Genomic DNA, 27832 nt, shown 5'->3' on the forward strand with positions numbered 1-27832 from the left:
CTCCCCTCTTGGTTCCCACTACTCCTTGTATTTCTTCTGTCCTTTTCTTTTACCTTTCCTACATCCTCTTTCCACTCTTCCACCTCACCACTGCTTCCAAAGTCCTTTTTCTTATCTCATCTTCTGTTTTCTTTCTCTTTTCCCTTTTCCTTCTATCTCATCTACATTTTTTCTGAATTCTTGCCTGCTTTTTATCATTTGTTCCATCCTCACATCTCTTTTCACTCTCCCTCTTTCTTATTCTTCTGTCTTGCTTCCGCATTTCATTTTTCTTCCCTCTCCCTCATATTAGTTTCCTCGTTATTCTTCTCTTCTTTCACCCCATTCCCTTTTCTTCAATTCCTCCTTTCCCTTTTCTCTATTTTCTCCTCACATCACAATTTCTTCTCTTTTGCTTTCAGTTCCCTGTCTCCAGTTTTCTCTTCCCTCTCTCCTCTTCCTTCCCTCTGTGTCCTTGCCCTCCACCACCATTGGCTCCCCTGCAGATGGGAGTTAATTGTACACGTTCCCCAGAAATGGGAAGGAATGAGGCAAAAATTAGTGTCAGCAAAAGATTTATAAGACACAGAAAATCAAGAGCTGGCGATTCCTTCTGCTGTGCTTTTGCTCCGGGGTCCCTTCTGTTCTCTCTATACTGCACTATTTCTATCATTGCCTGATACCCCCCAACCTACCCACTTCTACCAACCCGCCACCCCTACCAACACACACACCCCTCCCCCCAAGGAGTCTGTCAGATGATAAAGAGATGTTGTCAGGGACTGATTATGAGCCCCCAACTATAAACAAGTAAAACATCAAACACACAAAGACCACACAGGGACTTGGCCTTGTTTTTCCCCCCTAATTTCTCCTCCATACATCTCTCTCCCACTCGTTCTCTCTAACTCGCTTCATTTTGTCTCTTTGTTGGCGTCAGAAGTAGCACGTGTCTTTTGCCTGCTGGGGAGCTATTTGATTTGTTCTGCCATTTTAGAGCTCATATAGTTTCTAGTGTGTTGTTTTTATTATGAAGGCTTTATTCATATTGGTGCCTGTGGCAGCTTGGGCCCTGGTCCTGAGTCACCAGGGAGGTAGAGAAGGACAGGGACAGAGCAATGAAGCAAGAAAGAGCTGCATAGACTGAATATATGGCAGGCAGTATGTTTGCAAATGTGTGTGTGTGTGTGTGACCATCTATATGTCATGTGTGGCTGTGAGAATGATGACATGCAAGACTTAAATTAGAACAAAAAGCTTGAACCAATTTTCTTTGCAATCTCTCTGCCTGATCCCAGTACCAGTGTGCACAAACACACATCACACACTTGGCACTTGGTGTTCATTAAACAATAAGAGACAAGTGTGTAATTTGTCAGTCACCATGGCTGTAGAGTAGGGACAGCGGCAGGGAGAGAGTATCACTCCATTCATCACCATGATAAAGTTTGACTGATGCATCGTAAATCAGCCTCCGTTCCCTGTTCTATTGTTGTTACGATGACCCATATACAGGTAAGTCAAACCCAGGGGTACAAATCATCATCCATCAATAGGTCAAAATAAATAAATATATAAATCATTTCCTTGAAAAAAAAACAAAAAAACAAGGTCTGACTGCAGCTGCGGGGCATTTCTACATTAGTGATAGATTCACATCCAAGCACAAAAACACCCGGTCTGCACCAGTCACATCATTTCTTTAGTGACTCTTCACTCATTATGCTCCATACTCTGCTGGACTGTAAAGAATGGATGTGGGTGTAGCTGACTGACAAGGTTAGTTAGCAAAGAGTTTGGGGATGTGAAATTATTACCTCTGCAAATTACGCAAAAACGACTGAACAGATTTCCAAGAAATGTGGGGAGAGGGGCTAACAAGCAATTAAGGAATCGTTGTCATTTTTTGACCAGTTGCCCAGGGATTTTAATGACAGAAAAAAATCTGGCATTTTGTTCGAGAACAATTATGAGTGTGTGAAATGCCTTAAAATAACATTGTTAACATTCAATAGATAATGATAGCTGCATCTCAAGTCAACATATTTACAAACCACCTGTAACATAAAAAGTAGCAATTTAATAGATAAAAAGATAAAAACAGAATTTTCAATGAAAGTCTGCAGCATCATAGTAGTGTGTAGTAGTGGACAGGCAAATTATAGATTCAATACATTTAAGTGTATGAGTTTAAGATGTTCCCTTTTTGTAGATTCCCCATTACAACAAACATACTGGATCTATTGTTTTTTATTTTTTCTGGGTATTCAGCTATTTCACATTTGAATCTGCATCATGGGTAATATATTATGAGAAAGGAGTAGTAATCACACTTTAGGCTACTTCTGCTACTCTATTGTAATGTCTAGAAACTGTATGGTTTGATGTGACATATATTTACCTAACTTCCACCTTCCCCAAACATCTTGGCAAATCACATCTATAAATTACAGGACATTCAAATCATCAGTTTTTGGGACATCTGTTTGGAGTTGCTGTTTGTATGACAGAGCAAGAATGTAGCCTATGAGCCAGGATTCATCACACTGACACACCTTAGCTAACATTGCCAGTATTAACTTGCCAATAACTGAGCAAGCCTTTCGAGTTGAAGCAATATTTCTGGACCTACGTGTGGAACAGCAGCGTGATGCTCATCGGTTGATGGCAGCTTGTGAAGGCCCTGCCACGGCAAGGTCTCTTGTGCTCTCAGGACATGAATACACCACAGCAGCTGCAGTCAGACCATGTCGACCAAAGTGCTATTGTCAAAGGAGGGAAGGAAGGAATGAGGGCAGGAGTGAAGAAGTGAGGGGATGCTACTGACAAAAGGTGAAGTCCATTTCTTCACTGTTTCTTATAATTTTACAGCAATTAGTCCAGGACTGTTGGAGGGTCCGTTACATGTGAGTGTGTGTGTGTGTGTGTGTGTGTGTGTGTGTGTGTGTGTGTGTGTGTGTGTGTGTGTGTGTGTGTGTGTGTGTGTGTGTGTGTGTGTGTGTTCTCGCTATCCCTCGCTCTACCCCCAGCTGAACGAGGAAGAGAGGAGCAGAAGGAGCAGTAGTATGGGTTTAGCAGGGCCGGTGTTGAGGGAAGCAGCCACCCCAGTCCCAGAGGAGCCCAGGTTGGAGACAGTGGCCCTCTCTGAGTACAGCGGGATGACGTCAAACTGGTCACCATCATCACCTTCCTCCTCTATCTGTGTCAGATCCTCTTCTTCCTCGCTCTCCACCACCTGGCAAGGAGGAGACTGTAAGTCAAAGCTGGTGGGGACGTCACATTTTACAGTGCTTAAAAAAATGCTATTACAATGTTCACCCAAACGCAAAATGGTAAAGATCTAGTTTGATTCCTCTAATATGTGTGGGTAGATATGTGTGTCAGGTACACACATTTCATTTGGTAAAACTGTATTTGTTTTCGATAATTTTAGATCAAATTTAAAGTTTTAAAATGTAATTTTATGATAATCCCGATGCCAGTGAATTAAAATGAAAATTAATATGAAACTTAAAGTGATCAGAAAGAATGTGTTCTCAATATATTCAATTTGACATGAAATTGTATTAGTTTTATTACAGAATTTTGTCTTATTTCTGTATTGTATTCACTGCATTTATGTGCGCTTCTCTGTCACACACACTCAACTGACTGATGCTGAGGCAGGGATCAAACCAGAGGACTTAAAAAGAAGAAACAAGCCCAGCATCAACCAGTTCATCCTTAATTATTGCATTCTTGTTGCATATCATATCCCTCTTACATTGCTCTTGCTTCCTGTCCTTCTACAAACTGTCAGAATGGCAGAAATGATGCATTTTCGAACAAAGATGTTGTTGTATGGCTGCAGCCTTGGGCCTTTATATGGGCTTGTGGGGCTTTTTGAGGTATGGTATGAGGCATGTCCAGCTTTTATGCATGAAACCACAGATACAAACTTCTTGCAGTTTACCAATATGATTGTAGGACTACTTTTATCTTGCTGTTTTAAGTGTCCGCTTCTATCACTCCTGCTGATAGAGGGGAACACTTCTGTCCTGTGGTTTTCCAGTGATACTTGGAGCGAAGAACTAATATTGTTATGAATGTCCATGTGGACTGCAACCTTCCCACCACCTTGTGTTAGAGCTCAGAACAATGAATACCCTGCCTGATGGCTTTACCCTGGCGAAGCATATTTCGGCCATAATATACCCATGCACAGTATTCTGCCATTACGCCACCAATAGTAGACATTCTTTCCATGCACCTGTCTTAACGCTGCTGCTGGTCTCTGATCTGCAGTCCCAAACAATCCAAGCCGTCCCAGCTTCCCAACCACCCACCTCCCTAATGTCCATGATGGACAACATTTCTGTGGTCTTGCATGCTCCCCTGACTGGCCTCAATGCACTCTGGTACTGTTAATAGTCTTCCTGTAGGATCTAGCAGCTGAGGAGAGTGAGCTGAAGGAGAGGACAGCAGGCTCCGGCACTCCTGTGTTGGACCTGGATACTGCAACACCATGGGAGGGCATCCAAATGGCAACAGATGATCCAGGCATTTGCAGTGGAACCAGGCCCAAGGCTGAGGTGTATAGTTCCACACCAAACCAGCCATTGAATCTTCGTCTGAATTTGACTGAGTCTGTCTAATTTCAGCACTGACCATCTCCATTTGCATTTGATGTGTTGATCCGATAAGTTTCATGAGGCTACAGTAGCAAGCTGTGGTTGGCTGCATGTACGTCACTCACAAAGTAGCTCTGACTGGCTAATTAACCTCTCTAGAGCTCCAGAGAGAAGCAAGTAAGAGACGTAAAACAATTTTGAGGTGGTTTTTGGTGAAAATAAATCTTCTTATGAATATCAAAACTTCAAATAAAACATAGCTAAAGTTTAAAATATGGGACCTTTAAATGTGTTGTGTGTTCATTTGTAAACACTTTGATCAACAGAAGTCTTTGTTTGAAACTTTTATAGCTATTGATGAATATGATACACTGCTAAGTTACGCCCAGCTGTTCATCCTCAATTTAGGCAGCAGCATCTGGAGGAGCCCAAGGCCCATGCTAGGATCTTGTGTGCAAATAGTTATTTTACTGATAATAATATTCTGTTCTATCATTCCATTGAAATACTGCCTCTGATACTTGCTTGCTTTATGCAGTTTATATTTTTTGACTGGCTTTAACTTTTCATCATCTAGTGTGACAGCTGCAGAAGCCGTAAACAAGGCAGTTATCCAGTTTTCCTTCAGGGTGCAGAAATTAATTATAGTTATGTTAGTCTCCCCTTTGTAAGGATTTGAAAATTATTTAGTTCATTAGTTGTGAAAAGGATTCCAGTCAGTATTATGTACAGTCTTTGACAATAATTTAAGATGGAATGTTAAAAATATTCAGCCTGACCAACAGAGTGAGCCTCCTCTGATTAACTTCAACTTTCATCCAGTTTGCACAGCTATTCTTAGTCACTATCTTTTATTAACAGTCTTGTGACTTTTTCTTTGATCTACTACTATTATAACTTATTGGTGGGGGACTTAAAAAGCCTGAAGACATTTTTAATTAATGTTAAAGATAACTTGGCTAAAGAGTATACAGAACATTTATAAATATGGTTACAGTTATGAAAAGTCCTTCACTCCACCTTCCTGCCAACTATTTCGCGACAGATCATATTATATGTAATTATTCAAATTCTGATAAGAGAAAGAGAGAACCAACAACGAGCTCAGTGCATAGCTTGTGATACCAGAAAAGAGAGCCGTCAAAAAAGCTGTGGAGACCAAGTTGAGCAAATAAAGGCTCTTATGCCTATTAGTAGCTGTAGCAGAGGCAATGGTATGGAGCTACAATCATGCCAAAACCTAACAAACAAACAAAACATGTTTTTACTAATTTCCTACCATTCAATTAGGAACACAGTGTCGTGCAAATACGTCACACACTAATGCATTTTATTTCCCAAACACAAAATGCACCTGTCAAACAAATATACTACATATTTCTAATAAATGAAACAAATAGCCTTCCGCATTTCATACAAGTACAAAATATATATCCCATTAAGACAAAAACAGATATTCTACAAGTATGACACAAAATATATTAAATGACTTTTGTCATGATTTTTCCGCCGTTGTGTCATGATGAGGATTTTCTCACAGATGTACTAAGTAATTCACCATCCAGGCAACAACAGCAGGTTGTGTCATACTTGTAGAATATCTTTTTTTGTATTTGGAGTGAATACAGTTTTGTACATGTAAGATTCATTTTTTTTATACATGTAGGACATGTTGTACTGATGAAAAGTAGATGATGAATCTTTTCTGAAAACTTTTATTATTTTGAACACAAAAAAATGAACAGGAAAAGAAAAAGAGAAAGTCTTGTGAAGAAAAAATACAGCCACTTTTATATACCACCTGGGCCATTTACAACCTGAAGTGGGTTAGATTGCCAGATCACTGGTTTTGGAAAACTACAAAAATTGTTGGATGCAGCCACCTCAGTTTGTTATGATGTGGGACATGAGTGTGCACTGTTATATGATTGACCTCTTCGAAAAATACCTTGTTATTGGTAGAATTATGCTTCTCTAGGCTGAACCTTGGTGAATGCACAGAGGCATGTCAAATATGTTCACAGGGCTTTTTTTTTTATAATTGTAGTTGCTACGTTTATTTTCCTCTCACTTTTCAACCCCGCCTCCTGATGGGAATTGGTTGGAGGTGTGATTGCTTGTGTAACAAGAGGCCATTGTTATTTTAATACTCAAAATAATTTATTTTTGATGTCTTCTTTTCGTTGATGTGTTCAGCTACTTGCAATCTCTACTGCACTTGTGTCCGTCCTGGGAGAGGGATCCCTCTCATGTGGCTCTCTCTGAGGCTTCTATGTTTTTTACCCTGTTAAAATGTTTTTTTGGTAGTTTTTTCCGTACTCTTGTTGAGGGTTAAGGGCAGAGGATGCCACACCTTGTTAAAGCCCTAGAAAACTAATTGTGATTTGTGAATATGGGCTGTACGAATACAATTTGATTGATTGATTAATTGATTTGATGCATACCTGACATTGTTTGAGTATGTCTGCAAATAAGAAAATTAAGGAACGCAAAATGACATCCCACCTTACTACACATTCTCTGCAGAAATGTAACGTTTAAAACAAAGAGTGCTCATCTCTGCCTCTGAATGTGACGGGTTTTTTCCCACTGCTGGAGAGGATGCTTAGCTTTTTGAAGTGAAACCTTTCAAATTCTGGAAAAATCACTTTAGAGAAACAAGCAAAAGCTCCTCGGAAGAAACAAGCAGCTGAGTGACAGACAGATCAGGAGATGTGGAGCAGGTGAGTAAAAGAAGAAAAGGTGGGATGGAGGGATTGAGGAAAGGACAAGAGGAACAAAGTAGGGAGAGTAGAGGGGGATTTTGGGTGGAAGAGAAAGAGGTGGGAGACATATGGGCATGAATAAATTCATACTAATGAAGCTTGACTGATGCACTGCTTCCAACCAGCACCTCATCTAATCCATTCAGTGGGAGAGAGACACAGACGGACACAGAGCGTGAGAGAGAGATAGAGAGAGCGAGAGGAGGAGGGCAACTGAGGAGGAGAGAGTTGGAATCCCCTCTTGTCTGGAGGCCAAGATTATCTCGGGCACTGAGGCATGCTGGGAGCCACGGAGCCACAGCCATACCAGTCTGGCCAAGGTTACAGTAGCCAGGTCCACAATTGGATTGGGCAATATTTAATGGTCAATGTTGGACAAGGGCAGCCTATGCAGCTAGCATATGTTGACAGCCCTTTTCTGCATCTCTGTGTGTCTGTCAGTGTCTGTACGTTACTGAGCTGGCAGACTCACATGATCTAACAGGACAGAATTCAAAACTCTTCGGGGCCAAGATGTGTTTGTGTGCTACAGACGTGTGAAGCCTGATTGGTCGGGAGAGACGAAATTAAAGACGCAGTCTGGACAGTTTGAACATTTATTTGATCACTGTTTAGTTCTGACCCTGATCCCCATATGAATGATACTGAAACAGACACACAAAAATAGATCAATCTGAGCACAAACACAAAACAAACCCTATCACTGCCAAGTAGGACGGACATACAATTCCTAAAACTTAGATGATAAAATATTGTTCTTGTCCATGGCCTTTAGAACAAAATGATAGCCCTTTTCAGATGGGAATAACATTACAGTTGAGGAATTTAATGTTCAATGCGTTCCTTGTAAGGATGGATCATGATTTTCAAATTCTTGAATAGTCTTTGAATAATGAAAACCTAATAGTAATTATTTGGCTATCATATAACATATTGTCTCTATTACTAGTGCCTGTTAATAAGTAATATATTACTACCTCCATTAGGTGATGGTAATGTAAATAAAAGCGGTTTGCCAACTGCCAATAAACAGCAAAAGAAAAGAAGAACACAGAGATTTGTGGATGACTTGTTCATTGCTGTGAATCATTTGGATAATTCCAATGTTATGCGTCCATCAACTCCGAATTGTAATTTATCCAATACTTTGGTTTATGACCAAAAAATGTGTTTAGTGGTATTATATTTTACACCCATAACATTTATGACATCTGTGTTTAGCTTTGATCCTGTTGGATCACACACTCTCAGTAGAGTCTTTTGAAGGTTTGACAAAGTGCTTTGATAACAGCCACACAGCTGCTCATTTGATCTTTGAAACACACCATTGTGTTCAAATGTTGAGAGGTTTGACCTCCTCGGCATGACAACCAAAAGTGATAGCCTATGTGACCAATCAAAAGTATAACTGAATGCATAACGGAAAATAAATGCATTTAATTCCTTCAAACTTACAGCTTCCCTTAGTGCATGCTCCATATTCCAGTTTGCATACATAATAATGATGAGTCTTGTTTAAAATGCATGCATTGGTGCATTATCTCTTGAATTATACAGCAGTGGTTACCACAGCTCCATATCAATCTGCTATTACTATACAATATTCAAAGTGCTTCCTGTAGCTTCTTCACAGTAAAAGCCTTCCAGTTTCCTTGAAACTATGAATTGATATTACACACTCATTCCATATTAATATTGATATACTACAATCTTCATGTCAGTTATTTTATAGCAATATATCTAAGGCCTTTATAATAAATCCTTGAAAGTAAACTAACCCTAATATTGGGTTACAGCATGTTAATTAATTTATGTAATAAATAAAAGTGTTCCTTAAAGCATTGAATAGAGGACATTTTATTTTTCTATTTGATCCCAATAGAGTCTGAACTTTACAAACCCGAATTGCATTGATTCTGTGTTGCTGAATTCCTTCTTTGAGACTTATTCTGTGTATCTTCATATTGTACGGTCTAATTGGCATCTTTTAGCCACAATCGCAACTTGGCTGTAGAGACTATGTTGGACTGTCTGTAGGTCCACCACTGGGATCCAGACTGAACTATTCCACCATCTATTGGATAGATGTCAGATAGAGACATTTATGATCCCCAGAAAAAGACCGTTTTTAAAAAATGGTGAAAACGATTTTTTTGAAAAATAATTAGCAATTGCAGCCCTTTTCTTATCGCAAAGGGTCTGATGGTGGTGCGTTCACTGATGTACTTGCAAAACCTTTGCAACTTTCACCAAGATATATAGGGGTGATGTTTGTGACTAAAGTGTACTCACGACGTTGTTGTGTTCAGGCAGGTGGTTGTTGCTCAGCAGCTCGTCCTCCTGATCCAATGGGGAGGGCCTGGGAGCAGGAGGGGGGGTGACATCTGCGGGCAGGGAGCCAGGGCTCCCCATCCAACTGATAGAATTACCTGCATAGAGACACAGCATCGTCACTGCCAGTGTGTGTGTGTGTGTGTGTGTGTGTGTGTGTGTGTGTGTGTGTGTGTGTGTGTGTGTGTGTGTGTGTGTGTGTGTGTGTGTGTGTGTGTGTGTGCGTGCTCAGCTGGACTGCTGTGAAGCTGGGTGGGTGTGAACCTTCATATCTATTTGGCAGCTTTATTGTTCGAGCTGTCGGCAGTTTGATGAATCACAGAGCTTTATGGGAAGTGCATTGATGCATCGATCCAGACTTTAGTGTTTGGACATAACAGGCTCAGTGTGTATTGACAGCTTGATTGACAGCTGCTGTGACTGAGTGGCAGCCAGAGGTCTTTAGCCTCTAGCGTTTCACGTCACACCTCTTGAGCCCTGTAGAAGCCTCCTGCTACAGACACAGCCTGTAAAACCCTGTTCATACAGTTTTAATACGCCACCTGGCATTGGAGTGCATCTCCAAATGTGTCTTGAGTGATTACTTTTGATCGGATCTCACTGGCTCTAAAGACGTCCATCATTTTAGATTGCAAAGACCAAATGGAATTTAGTTTTTAATCACAAGGAAGTAGAAGAAATGAAAAAAACTGACTTTTTCTAAAAATTTTCAGGCAAATAGCCCCAACACCCTTGTACTGGAACTCTTTGGGCTTTCACCAATTTTTAAATGATGTTTAGGCAAAGCAAGCGTATTCAATTTGAGAATGCAAACGAGTAAATTCACCGGTTGAGTAAGTGGTCTTTCAATGTGCTCCAGAGTACATTCATTGACATCCTGCTAGAAGAGTGTGGATATAGACAGACCAGACCTCCTGTGGTCTGTGTGATCAGATCTCAATGCATCCTCAATGCATTGTGGGCACATTCACACCTGAACTTAAGAGCTGTCCACTTGGGATCAGATGACCCAGGACACATGTTAATTCCAGTTATGAAAAAGGGTCTGAGACTCTTGTGAATGCTTATGCTGTATAGCCGATATATAAGAGGTAGAGATCAGTTCAAGCTGTGAACATCGCTGCAGGAGCCAACTACCCAGACAGATTCAGCAGACATCATGGCAAAGTCTTTCTTTTCTCAATTATTCCCTTTGAGCTGTTCTTCAAAGTATCATTAATGGTGACACATTCATTCTGATTTCATAATTCTGGTGCTGAGATACATTTTTAAAAACAGGCTTCATAAGAACAATAACTTAGAAAACAATAGTTTACTTGACTTCAAATGGGACTTTCTATATTTTCAACAATCCCCCAATTCTTAATCTAAATTGCTTTTTATGATTTAAGATATAAATGGCATGTGGAGGATCATGAGACAGTAATGCATACCATCATTAAACTACAAGAACAATTTAGTGTTGTGGACACATCTGATCGACAGAATTCTCCAAAGACTGTTTAATGTGGTTTACTGTACACTGAGGTTTGCACTGTTACTCGCTCCTGTAAGGAGCTGTGGGGTTACCATGGCAACAACGGCAGTGGGAGGGGTTAAAAGCAAATGTTTTGATTAGACCAGGAAGTTCTCTGTAGCCGGTGAAAGTGATGTGAATTATCGCACATCGAGAGGTGCAGCAAACGAGAAAGTTCCCGACTATTAGTATATTTTTCATACAAAAAGCACAAAATAAAATGAGGGTTTATAGAAAACATGGGAAATGTTAAAGTATCGAACCAGAAGCTTAAAATTATATGATTTTGAGGAAAATGATCGGACGCGATCAGAGTAGGGATGGGACGCTCTATACCAACGTTTCGAAGCTGTGTCAAGATTCCGAAGCACAGTTGTTTTGAAACACTGCTCTGAAATGTGGTTCAAAATGGTCATGACAAGTGACCATAAGCGTTGCTTCGGTCACACCGTACTCACAAGCATTATTGGCTGAAAAGAAGTCACGTGAGAAGAGATGCGTAAATACAGACGTGATCCATATCTTACCTTGTCACGAAATGATCAAATTCTTGTAGATCATGGAAATTTGGGCATAATTAATCGTGCATCGTACAGAGGGCAAAATGATCATACATATATACGCTAATCATCGTACATCTGGTGTACAGGGCTGGAGTGAGGGTGTGGTTAGCAGGACATGGTCAGCCTCTTAGTGCAGGTTTTGGTTCAAGTGTCTGTACAGGCACAATGACACCAAATCTGAGAACCATACTATGATGACAACACTGCAGGGAGGCAGCACATTCACTTTACTGTAAGAAGTAGGCAGATTAAAGATCAATTACAACGCATTAATATTGAAATTTAGAGGCTTGGTGGAGCATTGTAGCACAGTGGTTAGCAGTGGTTAGCAGATTGTATTGTGGTTATAATATTCTGTTGTCTCTCACCTTACTATTTAAAGTGCCTTGAGGTAATGTATGGTAAGATATACAGTATATATGCCACTATACTTAATAAAATGTAATTCAATTAAATAGCACTGTTGCCTCCCAACACAAGGTTTGGGGTTTGATCTCCCAGTTCAGCCACAGGATCCCCCATTAAAGGACAATGTAAGACTAGTTTTCAGGGTCCCCCTACTGTGATTCTTATTTTTATCAATGTCGCATATAAAAGTCACAATGTGAGCCTCCCCTTCAACAGTAGCAGACATGAACATTTGATGACGAGCTGAAAGGAAAAAACGTCAGAAGCCAAAGAACCATGTCAACTGGAAGGTCTATGGATACCCAGGGAGAACTCAACTATAGTAGAGCAGTTCAGATCCATCTCACCTCTTAGCAAAGAGGGAAATATGCTTTTCAGTATAAAAAACGGTCCCTGGGGCTCAATTAAAATGTGTATCAATCAGCTCTGGTTATCTTTCTTCTCTGGAAAAATTAGGAAAATAGACTTCTTTTTTTCAAAGTGTTTTTATGAGCTTTTATGGCATTCATTTGATAGGACAGAAAGAGAGTTTAGTGGTGGGGGCAGAGAGAATGGGGGACGACACGCAGCAAAGGGCCGCAGGCTGGAATCGAACCTCATGGGGCGGCAGCTCTACCAGGGGGGCTTATTATTTCTACATTTAAGTTATATTGCAATTACATCTCTTCAACTCGGTGCAAGGGGCAGTGACAGCTCTCTCTCACCATACAGCACACAGATGTTGTCCTTAGTGAGATTGGCGGGGGTAAAAAAACACTCAAAAGTGCAGTTACACTTTATTAAAGATGATGCTGACAACGTTCATTGCCTCAAGTGGAGTACAACTTTTGCAATCAAGAACAGAAACAAGAGCAGCCTCTAGTCCATCACATTCAGAGACAGTTTACAAATGCCTAGCTTCATTTGGTTCATCTGTCATTGCCCTACACGTTATGTTTGTTAGCAACTGGAAGCCATATACAGAGCAAAGAAATTAAGTTAAACTAAATTATACACATATGAGTTATATTCAGTGTAATCATTAGTTAACCGATTGTTGTGGGCTCCTTCACAATTGTAAACTGTCATTCTGAAATTCACAGTTTCGGATCACTGAGAGCAACGGCCCATTTTACTGATTTATGGGCAGGCAAACTACCCCACAGTAAAAGTCTGTAATAGTGATTTGTCCAAAACCTTGCTTTTTTCTTTTCTTTTTTAAAGATTTTCAACAATCACATTTAAGTCTCTTTATTCAAATTTATATTATTGCACTTTCATACTCAAATGTAATTTTATATACAAGAAAATGAGGCTCTTAGCTCATTCCTGGGAAAGGATCAGTATCAAGCCTGATAACTCCAGGGCCATGGTATTGAAGAGACAGAAAGCAGTTTCTGTTATTTTAAGATGGGTTAGTCCATCACTGTGAAACCAGTCCAGAGTCTCTGCAAGATCTTTGATTGTAGCCTGAGGGGTGCAGCAGAAATCCAGGCAACCATCATAGAGCTTGAGATTGGCCTCATCACAATGGACTGGCCTACCAGGTAAGTTTAAGGCTTGGATTTACCAATCTGGTTTCTGCTGGTGTATGAGGTAATCGTGTCGACAGTGGAGACACTGAAGAGAAATAGCAGAAGATACCTCAGCAAATGATTGGATCTGCCGTGCAGCACTGTTTGGGAGCAACAAACTTCATCTCCATCTCCCACTCAGCAGTCTCTATGAAGGGTTCTGAGTTTCTCACACACTGGGACTCCGGGACCAGAACTTTCACATTTTGGTGCGAACAGGCATTATGGTGCAAACTGGCAAGAAAATGGAAATGCTGGACATAGCAGAGTACTCTCTGAGACACAGACCTTTGGTGGGCATGGTGGCTAGTGAACAAGCAGTGTTGGGAGCCTTCCCACAAGCTTGCATTGATAAGGTGGTAAGGACAGTAGCTATCTAACCCTGAATGAGATGTGGTAAAGTGTTGAGATCAGCAGTTAGCCTGCTCACGTCTGTGTGCAAGTGGGAGCCGCAAGTGGACTTGGAGAGGAGGGTAAGTTTATGACCAAATCATGACAACTTTGGTTTTGTAAGTCGTCTTCAACCTCTTCACAACAGGTGCCTCTTTTGGATCTTGTAGTTTCTTGGGAGGACTGTATGGAAGAGGCAAATGAAAGGAAGAAGTGGGGTGCAGAACTGCACACTATGTAAGGTCTACACTTACTGGAACTGCAAAGGAGAAAGTCATCAAGTCTATCTGTAGACAAGGCTCCAGATGTCTTTGGATTAGCTGCACTGAACCAAGGACCAATGTTCCTGGGACCATGGGCGTCGCCTGGCTTTGGCATTCAGGGCTGTAGCCCCGGACGCTTTTCCTTTAGCCCTGAATAATTTTCAGTCGCCACTTTCACTGGTACATCACTTTGAAACTGAACATAAACCAGTGGTGACTACACATGTGGGACGTGGAAGGTTTTGCTTTTAATTTCAGATTCCGTGTTATCAGATTAGAATGTCCACACTGTATGTGCGAACAACTGTTGTTGTTGTTGTGAATGTGTCCGAGCAGAGAATCTCCAGCTGCGTTGTTTAAATGTGAAAAACAAACACCGGGCAGAGTTTAACTGATATCACCGGGACTGCAAAAGCAGAAAGCCATCAAGACCAACATGGAAGCAGATAGATGGGTCTTCAGATGGTTTTGGGTCAGTGGTGATTTGTGGGCCCAAGTTACTGGGCTACAAGCCAGGGTCTGATCAACTCTAGCTGGGTGAGTGTATGATGTTGAAAGACCTAAAACATCCAATAACCTCGTGAATGAGGATTTGCCTCAATGCATTGTAGGATATATCTCTGATTCAATCAACCTACTACCCATTTTGGATTAAAGTGTACTTCAAGTACCACAGTAGACACCTCAAAGTAATTTAATTATAAATTGCCTTCAAACCCATGAGACCCATTACTACCCAGCTTCAGGTGTTTCATGTATCGGTTATTTTGTAATAATTTATTTATATGCATATTTATTTGGGAAAATACTTGCTTGGCGAGGCACTCCTAACAGTTCTGCAGCCACAAAGCCACACACAAAGTTGCAAACAGCAAACCTCCTTACAATTCAGAGCATATGGGATAGTCGGTCTTGCGGAGACCTGGCCATCTGGCCATAATGACTGGCCCTTTGTCAAAGTTACTCGGATCATAACACCTGCCCCTTTCTCCCAGTCAACCCATTGACCACAAGAACCAACCGTTCACTTAATGTCTAATATTTACCAGACCATAAAATGTCAATGTTATTTGCTCAATCTTTAGGGGTCATATTTTTGGCTTATTGTTGTAGTTAATGTTAAAAATGTTGGCAGAAATAACAAATGTCTTCACTTGAGTTTTACACAACGTTTGCTAATCATTAAGAAGCCTGAGAAAAGGCAAGATTTGCCTTGTGTCCATTTCAGGTGATAAGGAAAATCCAGGTCCAGGGTCCTGAGGCAGTTGACTGCTTTTTTCAGTTGGTTAAACAAAAAATATTATTAACTGTCTGAAATTTGATCAAAATCATCTGATAAGAAATACTCTGCTGAGACAAGTATATGAAACATGTGTATAGACTTTAGACAGACTCACGCAGGCAGGTGTTTTGGGTGAACATACGCTGCAGTCTCAGACAGTCCTGCCACTGGTTACCACTGCCTTCACAGTTGCACCACAGTGACACGTCAGCAGAGCTGTTACTGATGTAGTTGGGTGTCATGATGGTACCTGTAGGTGATAAGGGGCAAAATTAGTCAAAGGAACTACTTTCATTTCAACAATTCTTTATCATAGTAAATCCAAAATAGAAATAAAGCAGCTGGAGACAAATGATGCCATGGCCAAAAAGGCTGCCAGCCTTAAACGGCTTCTCCACTGTTTTTAACTTTGAGCAATTTGGGCACAAATCAGAAAAGGTTTCTGTAGTTTTGGTTTTACCTCCAGCAAAGCTTATCTGCAGAAAAAACATGATGTCGACTTCACTGAAGGGCCTGAAACAACATTTTCAAACTTAAACATGGGGTTTTCTGCTGATGCATTCTTGATGCAATTATAGAATCATACAGCCAAGATATTTGAAAATGAGCTTTTACCACTTAAACTTAAAAAACATTCCAACATTTTGAGAAATACACTGGTTTGCTTGGTTTCCAAGGTCAAATAAAAAATGGAAAGGCTTATTTCCTAGATTTTAGCATTACTTTAAATGTACCAGATTTTGTACCTGTAGTCCCTGAACTTAAAAATAATTTAAGATTGAAACTACACTGTTTTTACATAATTTATAAACATGCAGAACAATAATACCATGAAAGTTACATGTTTTTTAGACACAAGAGTGTATTTTTCTACCTTAAAGACCTGTCATCAGGAATACACATATATTCATAAATCAACAAATTGTGGTTTTCAATAAATGTTAATTAATAAGTTTTGTGTCCTGATCATTTCCCTTCAGATGCTGTCTAGTTCAGGCACTTTCCCTAACCATAAGCCCAATTTTGAGTGCCTTAGTAAAAAACATTTCTAAGGTTTAATAATGCTTTGGTTGCTACAAGTGCATGTTGTACTAAATACATATCAATTCACACTACTAATATGTTAGTGTAAAAGTTTTGCAAGTCGTTGGATAAAATTCTTTCAAATTTAGCAAAAATGTTAGCCAGTCAGCATTATGTTTCCTCCAACATTTTTTTCCAATTGCAAATCAGTAGAATAAACAATTTGTAGAAGAATTGGTTGAATGGTTTCAATTCATATTAGTATGGTATACAACTAGTCGAGTTGAATTCTGTAGTGGAAAATAGAAAACTTCTCCCGATGTGTATTTTTTCAGTGCACTGCTTACACATTGTTTGTTTATCTCTCGCAGGATACCCTGGTGTGAATGTGTGGATTGTGCAGGTTGTGCCTTTAAAAAGCTGTGAGTCTAATAGAAAAGTCATCCATCATTGTCAGTATCTACAAATCTTGTCGGCTGTCATGGGTCTTCATTTTCTATCTTGCTGCTTCTCCTCCACTTCTGCTCTGTCTGATCAGCCCTTTCGCACACTTGCAACCCATTACTCTCCCATTCTGTTCTATCTTTCCTCCTATCCACTCAGCCACTTTTATGTTGAGATTGCATATTATCAAATCTTTTTTTAGTTAAAGAGTCTATTCAACAGGGTTGGTTCAGTTATTCTGGGCCACGGGTCAAGGGACTTTTAAAGAATTTGCTTCAATGATTAATCAAAAATCTATATTTGTGAAAACTTAAAATGGTCTTTATAGGTCACTTAAAAGCTTATCTGTTATATAATCAAACTTTTTAAATTGCTTGTTTGCTAACACAACAGTAGCTGTTGTAGATGCATCAATGATACAACCAAGATGTTCATTGTTTAGCTACGTAGTGCAGTAGCTACTATCAGAGATGGATTTAATATTGATATTTGGTAGATTGATAAGTATGAGTATGTGATGAGTATGAAGAGAGACAAACTTTGGTGGCCATTATTTCAACAAGTTCTATATAGTGAAGATGTTCATTTTTTTTGATACAGTCAAATCACAAATGGCTCACACTGGAAGTACCCTGACTTAACTTTGGATCTTGCGTTACTTGTGGGTTTTTCTGAAATCGTGACTTTTAGTAAAATATTTTTTTTTCTTTTTGTATTTGAAAACATTTCCTATTTGAAAATCCATACATAAGCTTTGGATATGGTATGTTTTACAGTTTTTTCTATTATAATCCATTGTTCAACTTCCCAAAGCACTTTCTGGGATATCACTGCACTCAGTGTGCCAAAACATTATCTCTTGGAAATGATTTGTCTTGAGGTAAAATGCAGCCCTCTACTTTATGTAATTCAACTACGAATCCCCCCCCCCGCATTCCGTACCGATGAGTCCAGCATATGCTCGGAGGCAGAGGCCTGCTGAGTCTTTCAGACAGCCGCTGGCTGTCAGAGGAGATGGCTGGCAGTTATTAAGGAAATCAGCCAGTCTGGACCTGGCAACAACACAAACAGCAACTCAACATCAAACACAAGAAATGGGCAGGACATTTGAGTGTGAGTGTATGTTGGGGTGTGTTTGCGTTCATGTAAATTTAGGTACAGTGGTTTTCAGTCCCATGTTTTTAGGTACAGTGGAAGCATTAGCACATTTTCAATTGTCAATATCACTTTTTTGCTTTATATTTTTGCTTTGGCCCCACTGTTCCCATGGCCTTGTTCCTTTACATAGGACTGTAGTGCACATTTCAGGATCAATACTATGTAGCCTTTTGTAGCTTGTTAAGTTTTCATGTATTTATATTGTGTAACATGGAGAAATGTTGGTTTCACAGTAGTGCAATATCTGAATATACTTGAAATGCAACCTGAGAAAAAGCTCTTTTGAGACATGGATACCAAAATAATAAATTCATATTTTGCTTATTTACATTCTTATTTATATGTATATTTATATATATACTATCAGTTGCTATGTTTTATGTGCTATTTATATATAGTATATATATATATATACTATATACACTACCGTTCAAAAGTTTGGGGTCACTTAGAAATGTCCTTATTTTTCAAAGAAAAGCACTGTTTTTTTCAATGAAGATAACATTAAATTAATCAGAAATACACTCTATACATTGTTGATGTGGTAAATGACTATTCTAGGTGGAAACGTCTGGTTTTTAATGAAATACCTACATAGGTGTATAGAGGCCCATTTCCAGCAACTATCACTCCAGTGTTCTAATGGTACATTGTGTTTGCTAATCGCCTTAGAAGACTAATGGATGATTAGAAAACCCTTGAACACCCTTGTGCAATGATGTTAGCACAGCTGAAAACTGTTTTGCTGGTGAGAGAAGCTATAAAACTGGCCTTCCTTTGAGCTAGTTGAGTATCTGGAGCATCACATTTGTGGGTTCGATTATACTCTCAAAATGGCCAGAAAAAGAGAACTTTGATGTGAAACTCGCCAGTCTATTCTTGTTGTTAGAAATGAAGGCTATTCCATGCGAGAAATTGCGAAGAAACTGAAAATTTCCTACAACGGTGTGTACTACTCCCTTCAGAGAACAGCACAAAGGGCTCTAACCAGAGTAGAAAGAGAAGTGGGAGGCCCCGGTGCACAACTCAGCAAGAAGACAAGTATATGAGAGTCTCTAGTTGAGAAATAGACGCCTCACAGGTCCTCAACTGGCAGCTCCTTTAAATGGTACCCGCAAAACGCCAGTGTCAACGTCTACAGTGAAGAGGCGACTCCGGGATGCTGGCCTTCTAGGCAGAGTGGCAAAGAAAAAGCCATATCTGAGACCGGCCAATAAAAAGAAAAGATTGATATGGGCAAAAGAACACAGACATTGGACAGAGGAAGATTGGAAAAAAGTGTTATGGACAGACGAATCAAAGTTTGAGGTGTTTGGATCACACAGAAGAACATTTGTGAGATGCAGAACAGGTGAAAAGATGCTGGAAGAGTGCCTGACGCCATCTGTCAAGCATGGTGGAGGTAATGTGATGGTCTGGGGCTGCTTTGGTGCTGGTAAAGTGGGAGATTTGTACAAGGTAAAAGGGATTTTAAATAAGGAAGGCTATCACTCCATTTTGCAACGCCATGCCATACCCTGTGGACAGCGCTTGATTGGAGCCAATTTCCTCCTACAACAGGACAATGACCCAAAGCACACCTCCAAATTATGCAAGAACTATTTAGGGAAGAAGCAGGCAGCTGGTATGCTGTCTGTAATGGAGTGGCCAGCGCAGTCACCAGATCTCAACCCCATTGAGCTGTTGTGGGAGCAGCTTGACCGTATGGTACGCAAGAAGTGCCCATCAAGCCAATCCAACTTGTGGGAGGTGCTTCAGGAAGCGTGGGGGGAAATTTCTACAGATTACCTCAACAAATTAACAGCTGGAATGCCAAAGGTCTGCAATGCTGTGATTGCTGCAAATGGAGCATTCTTTGACGAAAGCAAAGTTTGAAGAACAAAATTAATATTTCAAATAAAAATCATTATTTCTAACCTTGTCAATGTCTTGACTATATTTTCTATTCATTTTGCAACTCATTTGATAAATAAAAGTGTGAGTTTTCATGGAAAACACAAAATTGTCTGGGTGACCCCAAACTTTTGAACGGTAGTGTATATATATATGTGATCAGTTCTGCAGAACATTTGAGTTGTCATAAAGACCTTTCAAATATTATAAGTTACCGATAATATAAGCCCCAAGCATAACGTCTCACCTGCAGAGGTCATCCCGGCGACATAAACTCTGCTGACGGAGGCAGTTAGGTTGCAGTCCCTCCATGTCCTGGTAGGAGCAGGAGGGTACAATGGTTTTCCTCCTCCTCTCACCACACAGTGTGTTAGTGCAGGGGCAGAAAAGGACACCCAGGCTGTACTCCTCAGGCACCCTCTCCAGGAAGCGCCGGAGGGCCCGGTGGCACTTGTGCTGGTTGCACCAGTTGGACCCAGGTACCCGCTTGGTGCAGGCCAGGACATACTCTGATCGCAGGGAGCCACACTTCTCGTACAAACCACAGTCCTGTGCCGCCTTCAGGCACTGGTTCTCACCATCCAGTTGCATGAAAGATGAGGCTGAGCAAGTGAGGAAAAGTTAAATTAGCAAAAACAAAAAATATTACAAAACCCACAATAACTGTGCCTGTATAAGTGAAAAAGGTCAATTTAGATTTTCATTACAGCTGGAAACATACAACTAAACTGAAACCTCCTTCAGAAGGAGAATCTGTGAAGGAGCCATCAGATGGCTCATTAAAGAGAATCACAAATCACAGAATCACAAATCCAGCACAACAATTCGACCATAATGCAAATGAACAGCCTCAGAACAAAGTAGACCTTTAATGTAGTCCACAGTTCCCAACACCAGCAGACTGTGTCTGCAAGGAGAAACTCTGAGGCCATAAAGTGAGACAGAAGAAAAGGGAAACAAATGCAAAGAGCAGAGTTCCCTCAGTCATTAGTTTCTATCATTTATTGATTGATACAAATTGATTAATAGAGCTGCTTTCTTGAGCTGGCATTATTTGTAAGCCGTGTAGAACGACTATAGAGCTGTCTGTCATTACACATACATGTATGACTGATGGAGGCTGATCAAATCATGTAATTATAAGACAGACCACATGAATGACTGTGTGTATGTGTGTGCAAATATCCCAGAGTGTGTTTTACCTGCCACTAAGGAGGCCATTTGTGTGTCATCGTAGGGAGATAGTTCCAGCTCATCCTCGCCTGGAGAAAAGGAACACATTGAAACAGTTATCAATTACAATGTGACCCACAGTTGCATGAGAGGAACAAATCTACGACAAACACAGAGGTAAAGACAGCAGAGGGAAACAAAAGAAACACCAATAAAGCTCCTCATGACCTCCATGCAAAGCACTGTAAGGAGGTCATCAGTGTAATTTGGAGTGAGACCAATAGATTAGAAATCATGAATAAAATCATAGCATTGAAACATTTTAACAGGAATGAAATGCTGTTATGTGATCATGCTTATCAAAGCCATGATGGTGCCATGAGCCATGAGGGTGGGATATTTGAAACTGTGGGTCACTCATGAAAATGTGTCCAGGTCAATCCCTCGGAGATTTGATAACCAAGGACAAACCAGCTCTGCACAATACAGATGAGAGTACGAGATGGAAAGAAAACAGGTGTCAGCCACATAAAAAAGGGTAAAAGGCTGAATGGTTTCTTTACAGTATCTTAAGATCTGTGAACAGAAATTCACAAACATTCAACAGTTAAAAATAGAAGTTTGAAGATTACTCTCTTAGAGTAGTAGATTACTGTCATTTCCCTTTCAGTGTCGTCACACAATGAGTCAAGATTACATTTATCGTGAAATAATGACACAAAGCGGAGTAAAGTAATAGTGATACAGTAAATATACACTATGATGGTGGGAGAAAACCATAAAGTGATGTGTGTAAACATGAGTCGTTTGTTCAGTATGTTCTAATCACCTAAATAATAAATAATTGACACGACATCAAACTGGCCTCCACCACCATGTTGTTGTGAGTATAAAGTACACTATTCTGTTATATTTGATTCCATCTTTAAATTCAGTAGTGCAGTGTATCTTCTGGAACTGTTGACTTCTCAAACGCTAATTAGGAGAACAAAGACCTCCCCCTGCATCCCCTGCAGTGCAGAGGGTCCCTGAAGTAAACGCTGTCTCTGCACATTTAGAAAATTAAACATCTTTGCATACATTCACAAGTCTTCCATTTTCTATTAGAAGCAAAGAGTAGGCACCAGTCCTGGACATCCTCTATATAGATACATATAAATCCACTGTGCATTATTTCATTTATTCAGTCAGACAATCCCTTTAAATGGCAACACAGCAACATGTACTGTTGATGATCAGGCTGTATTTTGCTTTAATTATACCCCCCCCCACAATAAGTGTGTTATTTCATATTGTGACACAAAATGTGTCTTTGTTGAAGAACAGGCCTCGGCCATTCAATCAGTTTATGTGCATTCTGTCATTCACAGTCTGGACCAGCTCTAGACATTTTTGTTGCCTTGGTGAGATTAGGATTTGTTTCCCTCTCCCACAACCAACACAATCACATTACCCTCCCAGTAGTGCCTCATCAACACTGTTTCTTTCTACAAAGGTACAATGGCTGGATATAATCCCAACAGTAGTCAACAAAGTCTCATTCCTTACATTCTAGGAAGAAGCAAGTGCCCTACTGCTATTTGCTGTTACTTGTGTAATTATGTAGATTTACTCAAATATTGTTGAGTAAAATTGAAGGCAGTGGTACTTCACTTCAGTATATCTGTTTATACAGTTTAAGCCAGCTCTGCCTCCATGCAGCTACAAAAGCATTATCTTTATTACTGCAATGTAACATAAGTCATACAGTACCTATTGTTTTTTCTTATTCTCTTCACTTGAGTCTTTGGACCTCTTTGTTGAAATATCTATGTAACATATACTTATAATAATTGAAGCATTCCAGCAACTGATCTAAGCTAAATTTACCAACAGTCAGTTAGCCTCATGTGTGAAGCACATTGTGGCCATTATCCCCACAGCGGTGCACAGTGTCAACGACAGTTAAGGGGTGCAAAATTATTGTAATTAAAAGGCTGTTTTTGTTGCTAATGTTGTTACTACAATAATTACGTTAATGGTATTCTTTCAGCACCCTGACTTTCCGAGCCCTAGGCCAAATAGGTGTTCTATGTCACCTATGGCCTGAGTCGGCCCTGCTCACTGCGATTGAGTGAGGGGACCGCAGTGAGCAGCAGCATTGCCGTGGCAATGGCTCTACAGATAACAAAGCCTTTCTTAACTTGCTTGATATTGTCTTCTCTCAACAAAACATCAGCTGTCATCATAAAAATGCTGGTAAGAAGGACCAAAGCTGACTCTTCGGTGAGTAGTTTAATGCATAGATATCTATGCATTATTTGCGTATGCCATCTTAATGCATGAGCTCTGTAGCTATGTTGTAAGTACTTAAGGTTCATCTGTAAATCCACCATGAGTCTATAGCAGGGGTGGGGAACCTTTTTTCTATCAAGGGCCATTTTAATTTATATAACATCCTTCGAGGGCCATACTAAATTATTGTTTATTATAAACACATATCACACCAGGGCTCCAGACTAACTTTTTACATTAGTTGCACTGGTACATATTTTTTTACTGCACGTTTTAGTACTGTTAAACCTTTTCATGACAGTTCCCATATACATTACATTGTTAATTTCTTAACTAGGGCTGGGTATCGCCACTGATTTCCCAAACCGATTCGTTTCTGATCCACAAGGTCTCGATTTGATTCTTGATTAAGTTAGGGATATTTAATTGTACAATACCATAATTGCTTCGATATGTGTAACTGGGAAAGGAAACCTCTAACTTGGTGCATTATTAAAAATATTAAGGCAGGCTTTTCATGATAACAAATTTTGTTGGAAGATATATTGTCCTAGAAAATATTGTGATAAATGATATTATTGTTATCACTTTCAAACTATTTTATACCACTGATATACTGATAATGTAATAGCATAATCATACAAGTACAACCTGTTAAAGGGCAATGAACATTTGAATTAGAAGAAAAAATATTAAAATATCATAAACCTAAATAAAATAAACCACACACAACTTTAACAATGTATAAAATGGACTCTCAGGCCCTGTTAACACAAATTGCTCTTGAATAAATATCAAACATTGAGCATAGAATGATATGGTTATGATTTACATGAGCATTTAGCTCTGTATTGTATTTGGTTAATATTCCAGAGTTTCCTTAAGGTGTGTTTGTGTCTGGGTCCGTATGTTTATACGTGTCCGTATACCTCTGATTGGTGTTGGTGCCTCTGCTCTGATCCTGAAGAAGCCACACTAATAATTTCGGTCCGTCATGGAAACCCTGTATTCACCCTTTTTTTGCCACTCTTCTTAAACTAATGTGACAAACCGCCTCGTTCACATTACAGAGTTCTCCTCTCTCATCTCTGCTTCACTGACCACGTGTCTGTGTGTGGGGTTGGGGCCAGACCTTCCCCAACCCTGGTTTATAGTAATGTTAGATAAGTATGTTAGCATGCTAACAATTGTACACCTTGAGCTCATGAGACTGTTATCTTTGCAGGTGCTATATTTGGTCATAAACCAAAGTCCTGTAAATTTTAAGTTAAAGGATACAAACAATTATAAGAAGTAGGATGCAGTGCTCGTTTTAAACCTACCTGTTTGGAATGGGTTGTTTGCAAATTTCCCCATTGTGGGACTAATAAAGGATTATCTTATCTTGCTTGGCCTCCTCAAACAGTTCTATAATATACTGTCGCTTTTTTATTGTTTGTTTGCTGGACGTTGTGTGCAGAGCTTTTTATAAACAGTGCAGAGTGAAGTTTTAAACTTTGTGTTTATCATACCTGGTTTGTCCACAGTGAAGATTTAATAGTCAATGTCTTTCATGTTATGAAACTGAATTTATATATTTGCTTGAATGATTTACTTATTTGCTATTATATTTACATACATCGCATGTTTGCTATTTCGGAGGTCTGTTAAGCAATTTTCAGAAGCAAGTTCACAACTTTTCAAAATAAAAGCTCTGTAATTTAGCTCGATCTAAAGTATTAGTAAACATGTTTTTACTTTGAAGACAAATTGCCAAACAGTAGGTGATTCTATGAATGTTGTAAATATATATATCAAAGCAATCTAGCAGACCAACCATTGCTATAGTTTATTAGAGGACTTAAAAACAGGTTCAACTGGGTCAGCGGTCAGACTCTTAAAGGGATAGTTGCCCGAAAAGTGAAAATGATATGCTACTCACCACTATGCCAATGAGGGGGTGGGTGAAGTGTTTGAGTCTCAGGGGTATATAATGTGTATAATATGAATGTCAGGGCTTGCTGACACTTGGATGACACCACATGAGCAGTACGGAGGCAGGTTGTGTTTTTTCAGTTTTTTGATCACGTCTGAAGAAGAGGTCACCATTGACTTCAATTGTATTAGATTCTGCTGCAACAAAGTTTACCCCTGAAACACCAAAAGTGTTTTGTGGACTCAAACACTTTCACCCACCTCTATCGGCATGGTGGTGGGTAGAGGATGAGTGAGTTTCCATTTTTCGGTGAACTAACCCTTTAAGGCACGTTGACCCCCCTACCCCACATGCACACACATTGACTGTTGCAGAGTGCTGGTCACTTCTTTATTAAATTTGTATTAATCTTAAACATTTTACGTCTCTCAATCACGTGTGAAGTCGGTTAGATGAACAGTGCGCGAGATACACTTTCCACCTAGAGTGAGACAAGTGGAATTAGTAGGTAGATTTATCCTCTTAGGTCCACTATGTCTGAACCAAATGTCATGTCAGTTGAGCCAATAGTTGTTTGAAAATGGAAAAAAAGTGTTAAGTAGCTTAAAAACAGCCCAGTTGTGCCTGGTTCAACCTTTCCTGACTGGACAAAGTGCGGGTGGACTCTACTATCACTGAGGTCAAATGAAGCACAGTGTGACTAAAGTGGGTGCAGGTAAGACCATATGTTTCACTTCTATCATCTACCTATATCTGTCAGCATCTATGATATGACACCAAAAAACCATTTAGTTGCTCAGGTAGGCTATTTAGGCAAATAAATCTTTTACTAATAAAAAAATTACATTTAATAATGATCTTTCTTCTAATATCACTGCAAAATATTATTGCTGCTTGTATCAAAATATGAGGGATAAAATTAGGAATAAGAAAGATGGGGGTAAGGCCAAAATCATCATCAGCTCATGTTGAGGGCGGCTTTTGTCCAATTGTGAAAACCATTAGCTGAGCCTTGATTGACCAGTGGACGAGCCGTTTTTCGTGCCAATTATTTAAACACATTCCAAAGTACAAACTCAATCAAGAATGTAATGGCATGTAAAGTGTTTATGTATGTAAATCCTATTCCAGGCGATATATATTTATGGTAATGACACGCTAGAGCAGCCTAGCAGCGTTAGGAACTGAAGAGTGTGTAATTACACTAATGCTCCGCTGACTAATAGGCCACAGGGGAGAAGGAGTCTGCTGGCTAGTGTTAGCTCACTTACTAATGCACACATCATACCAGCTCTCCAGATAGGCTTGTATTACTGTGTGTGTGTGTGTGTGTGTGTGTGTGTGTATGTGTGTGTGGAAGTCTACCATATGAGGCTTCTTTGGCAAGATGACATATTTATGGTTAAAGTTAATAATAGAAAATTGGGCAATTATGGATTTAGGGAGTTAATATATATCTATTGTTTATATTCATCTGTATTTTGGATTATTTGGAGTGTAGATGTAGCTGAATGAATGTAAGAAAAACAGATGAACATGCACCAACAGTATATGGTGTATGTTAAAACACCTGCTCCTGTTGTTTCTGTATAAGTCACCAGTCATGGAAAGTTATAGGTATATACTCTGCATATTAGTACTGTAAGTAGTGATGTTGATGTACTTGTAGTGCTATACTTTACACTTCACTCCACTAAGTTTCAGTGTAACAACACTTACTCTACTTAAGTGACAGCTATGACTAATCTTACGGATACAAAGTGTACATGCAAAGCAAAAGACTACCATATCCTAACCTAACTTCTGTGCATAGTGTGTTGAATGATGCGTAATAAACATTGCACCACAAAGTTGAAATATCCTAACAGGTTAGGGTTAGGGTTAGATTTATTTGCAATGAGACAAATAAGACCAGTTTTGTGTGTAGCCTGATATTTGCCATTGAGCTCCATTGTTGTCCAAAAACCTATTAGGAACACATCAGAAAGCCACACTGTTGCACGTGATGACATATTCCCTCCTTACCATTACCCCACACACTGCAACCAAACTTACCCAAACGCTGCTGTGTGTTAGCTGCATGTTCTTTACACCTCACAGGATCTTAGGTCGAAACAAAATTAGTTTCCATCTCTAGCTTCCTCTACAGAACCAGCTGAGGATTAAAGTGAATCCAAGATAGTCTCTATTTGAACGTTAAGACTCAAATGATTGTCCAGGTTGGTGTTGGCTTAAAAACCTTCCAACTACCTCCAGGACCCCTACACTGTTCAAAGATTTCAGGCCAGTTTA

At 39.7% G+C, this 27832-nt stretch overlaps 1 protein-coding gene across 1 annotated transcript in view; it reads right to left on the reverse strand.

The window, feature by feature from the left end:
- Positions 1–1218: 1218 nt before the first annotated feature.
- Positions 1219–27832, reverse strand: part of gfra3 (GDNF family receptor alpha 3) — a 64447-nt gene continuing 37833 nt past the window's right edge. The window contains exons 3-8 of the mRNA XM_034598803.1: positions 21381–21440; positions 20426–20780; positions 18070–18179; positions 15776–15910; positions 9647–9783; positions 1219–3214 (exon numbers count right to left, since the gene is read on the reverse strand). Of these exons, the coding sequence (XP_034454694.1) occupies positions 2999–3214; positions 9647–9783; positions 15776–15910; positions 18070–18179; positions 20426–20780; positions 21381–21440 (1013 nt within the window). The 3' untranslated portion in view covers positions 1219–2998. The remainder of the gene's footprint in view (positions 3215–9646; positions 9784–15775; positions 15911–18069; positions 18180–20425; positions 20781–21380; positions 21441–27832) is intronic.

Source organism: Hippoglossus hippoglossus, chromosome 10, assembly GCF_009819705.1.
Source record: "Hippoglossus hippoglossus isolate fHipHip1 chromosome 10, fHipHip1.pri, whole genome shotgun sequence".
NCBI classification, from domain to species: Eukaryota; Metazoa; Chordata; class Actinopteri; order Pleuronectiformes; family Pleuronectidae; genus Hippoglossus; species Hippoglossus hippoglossus.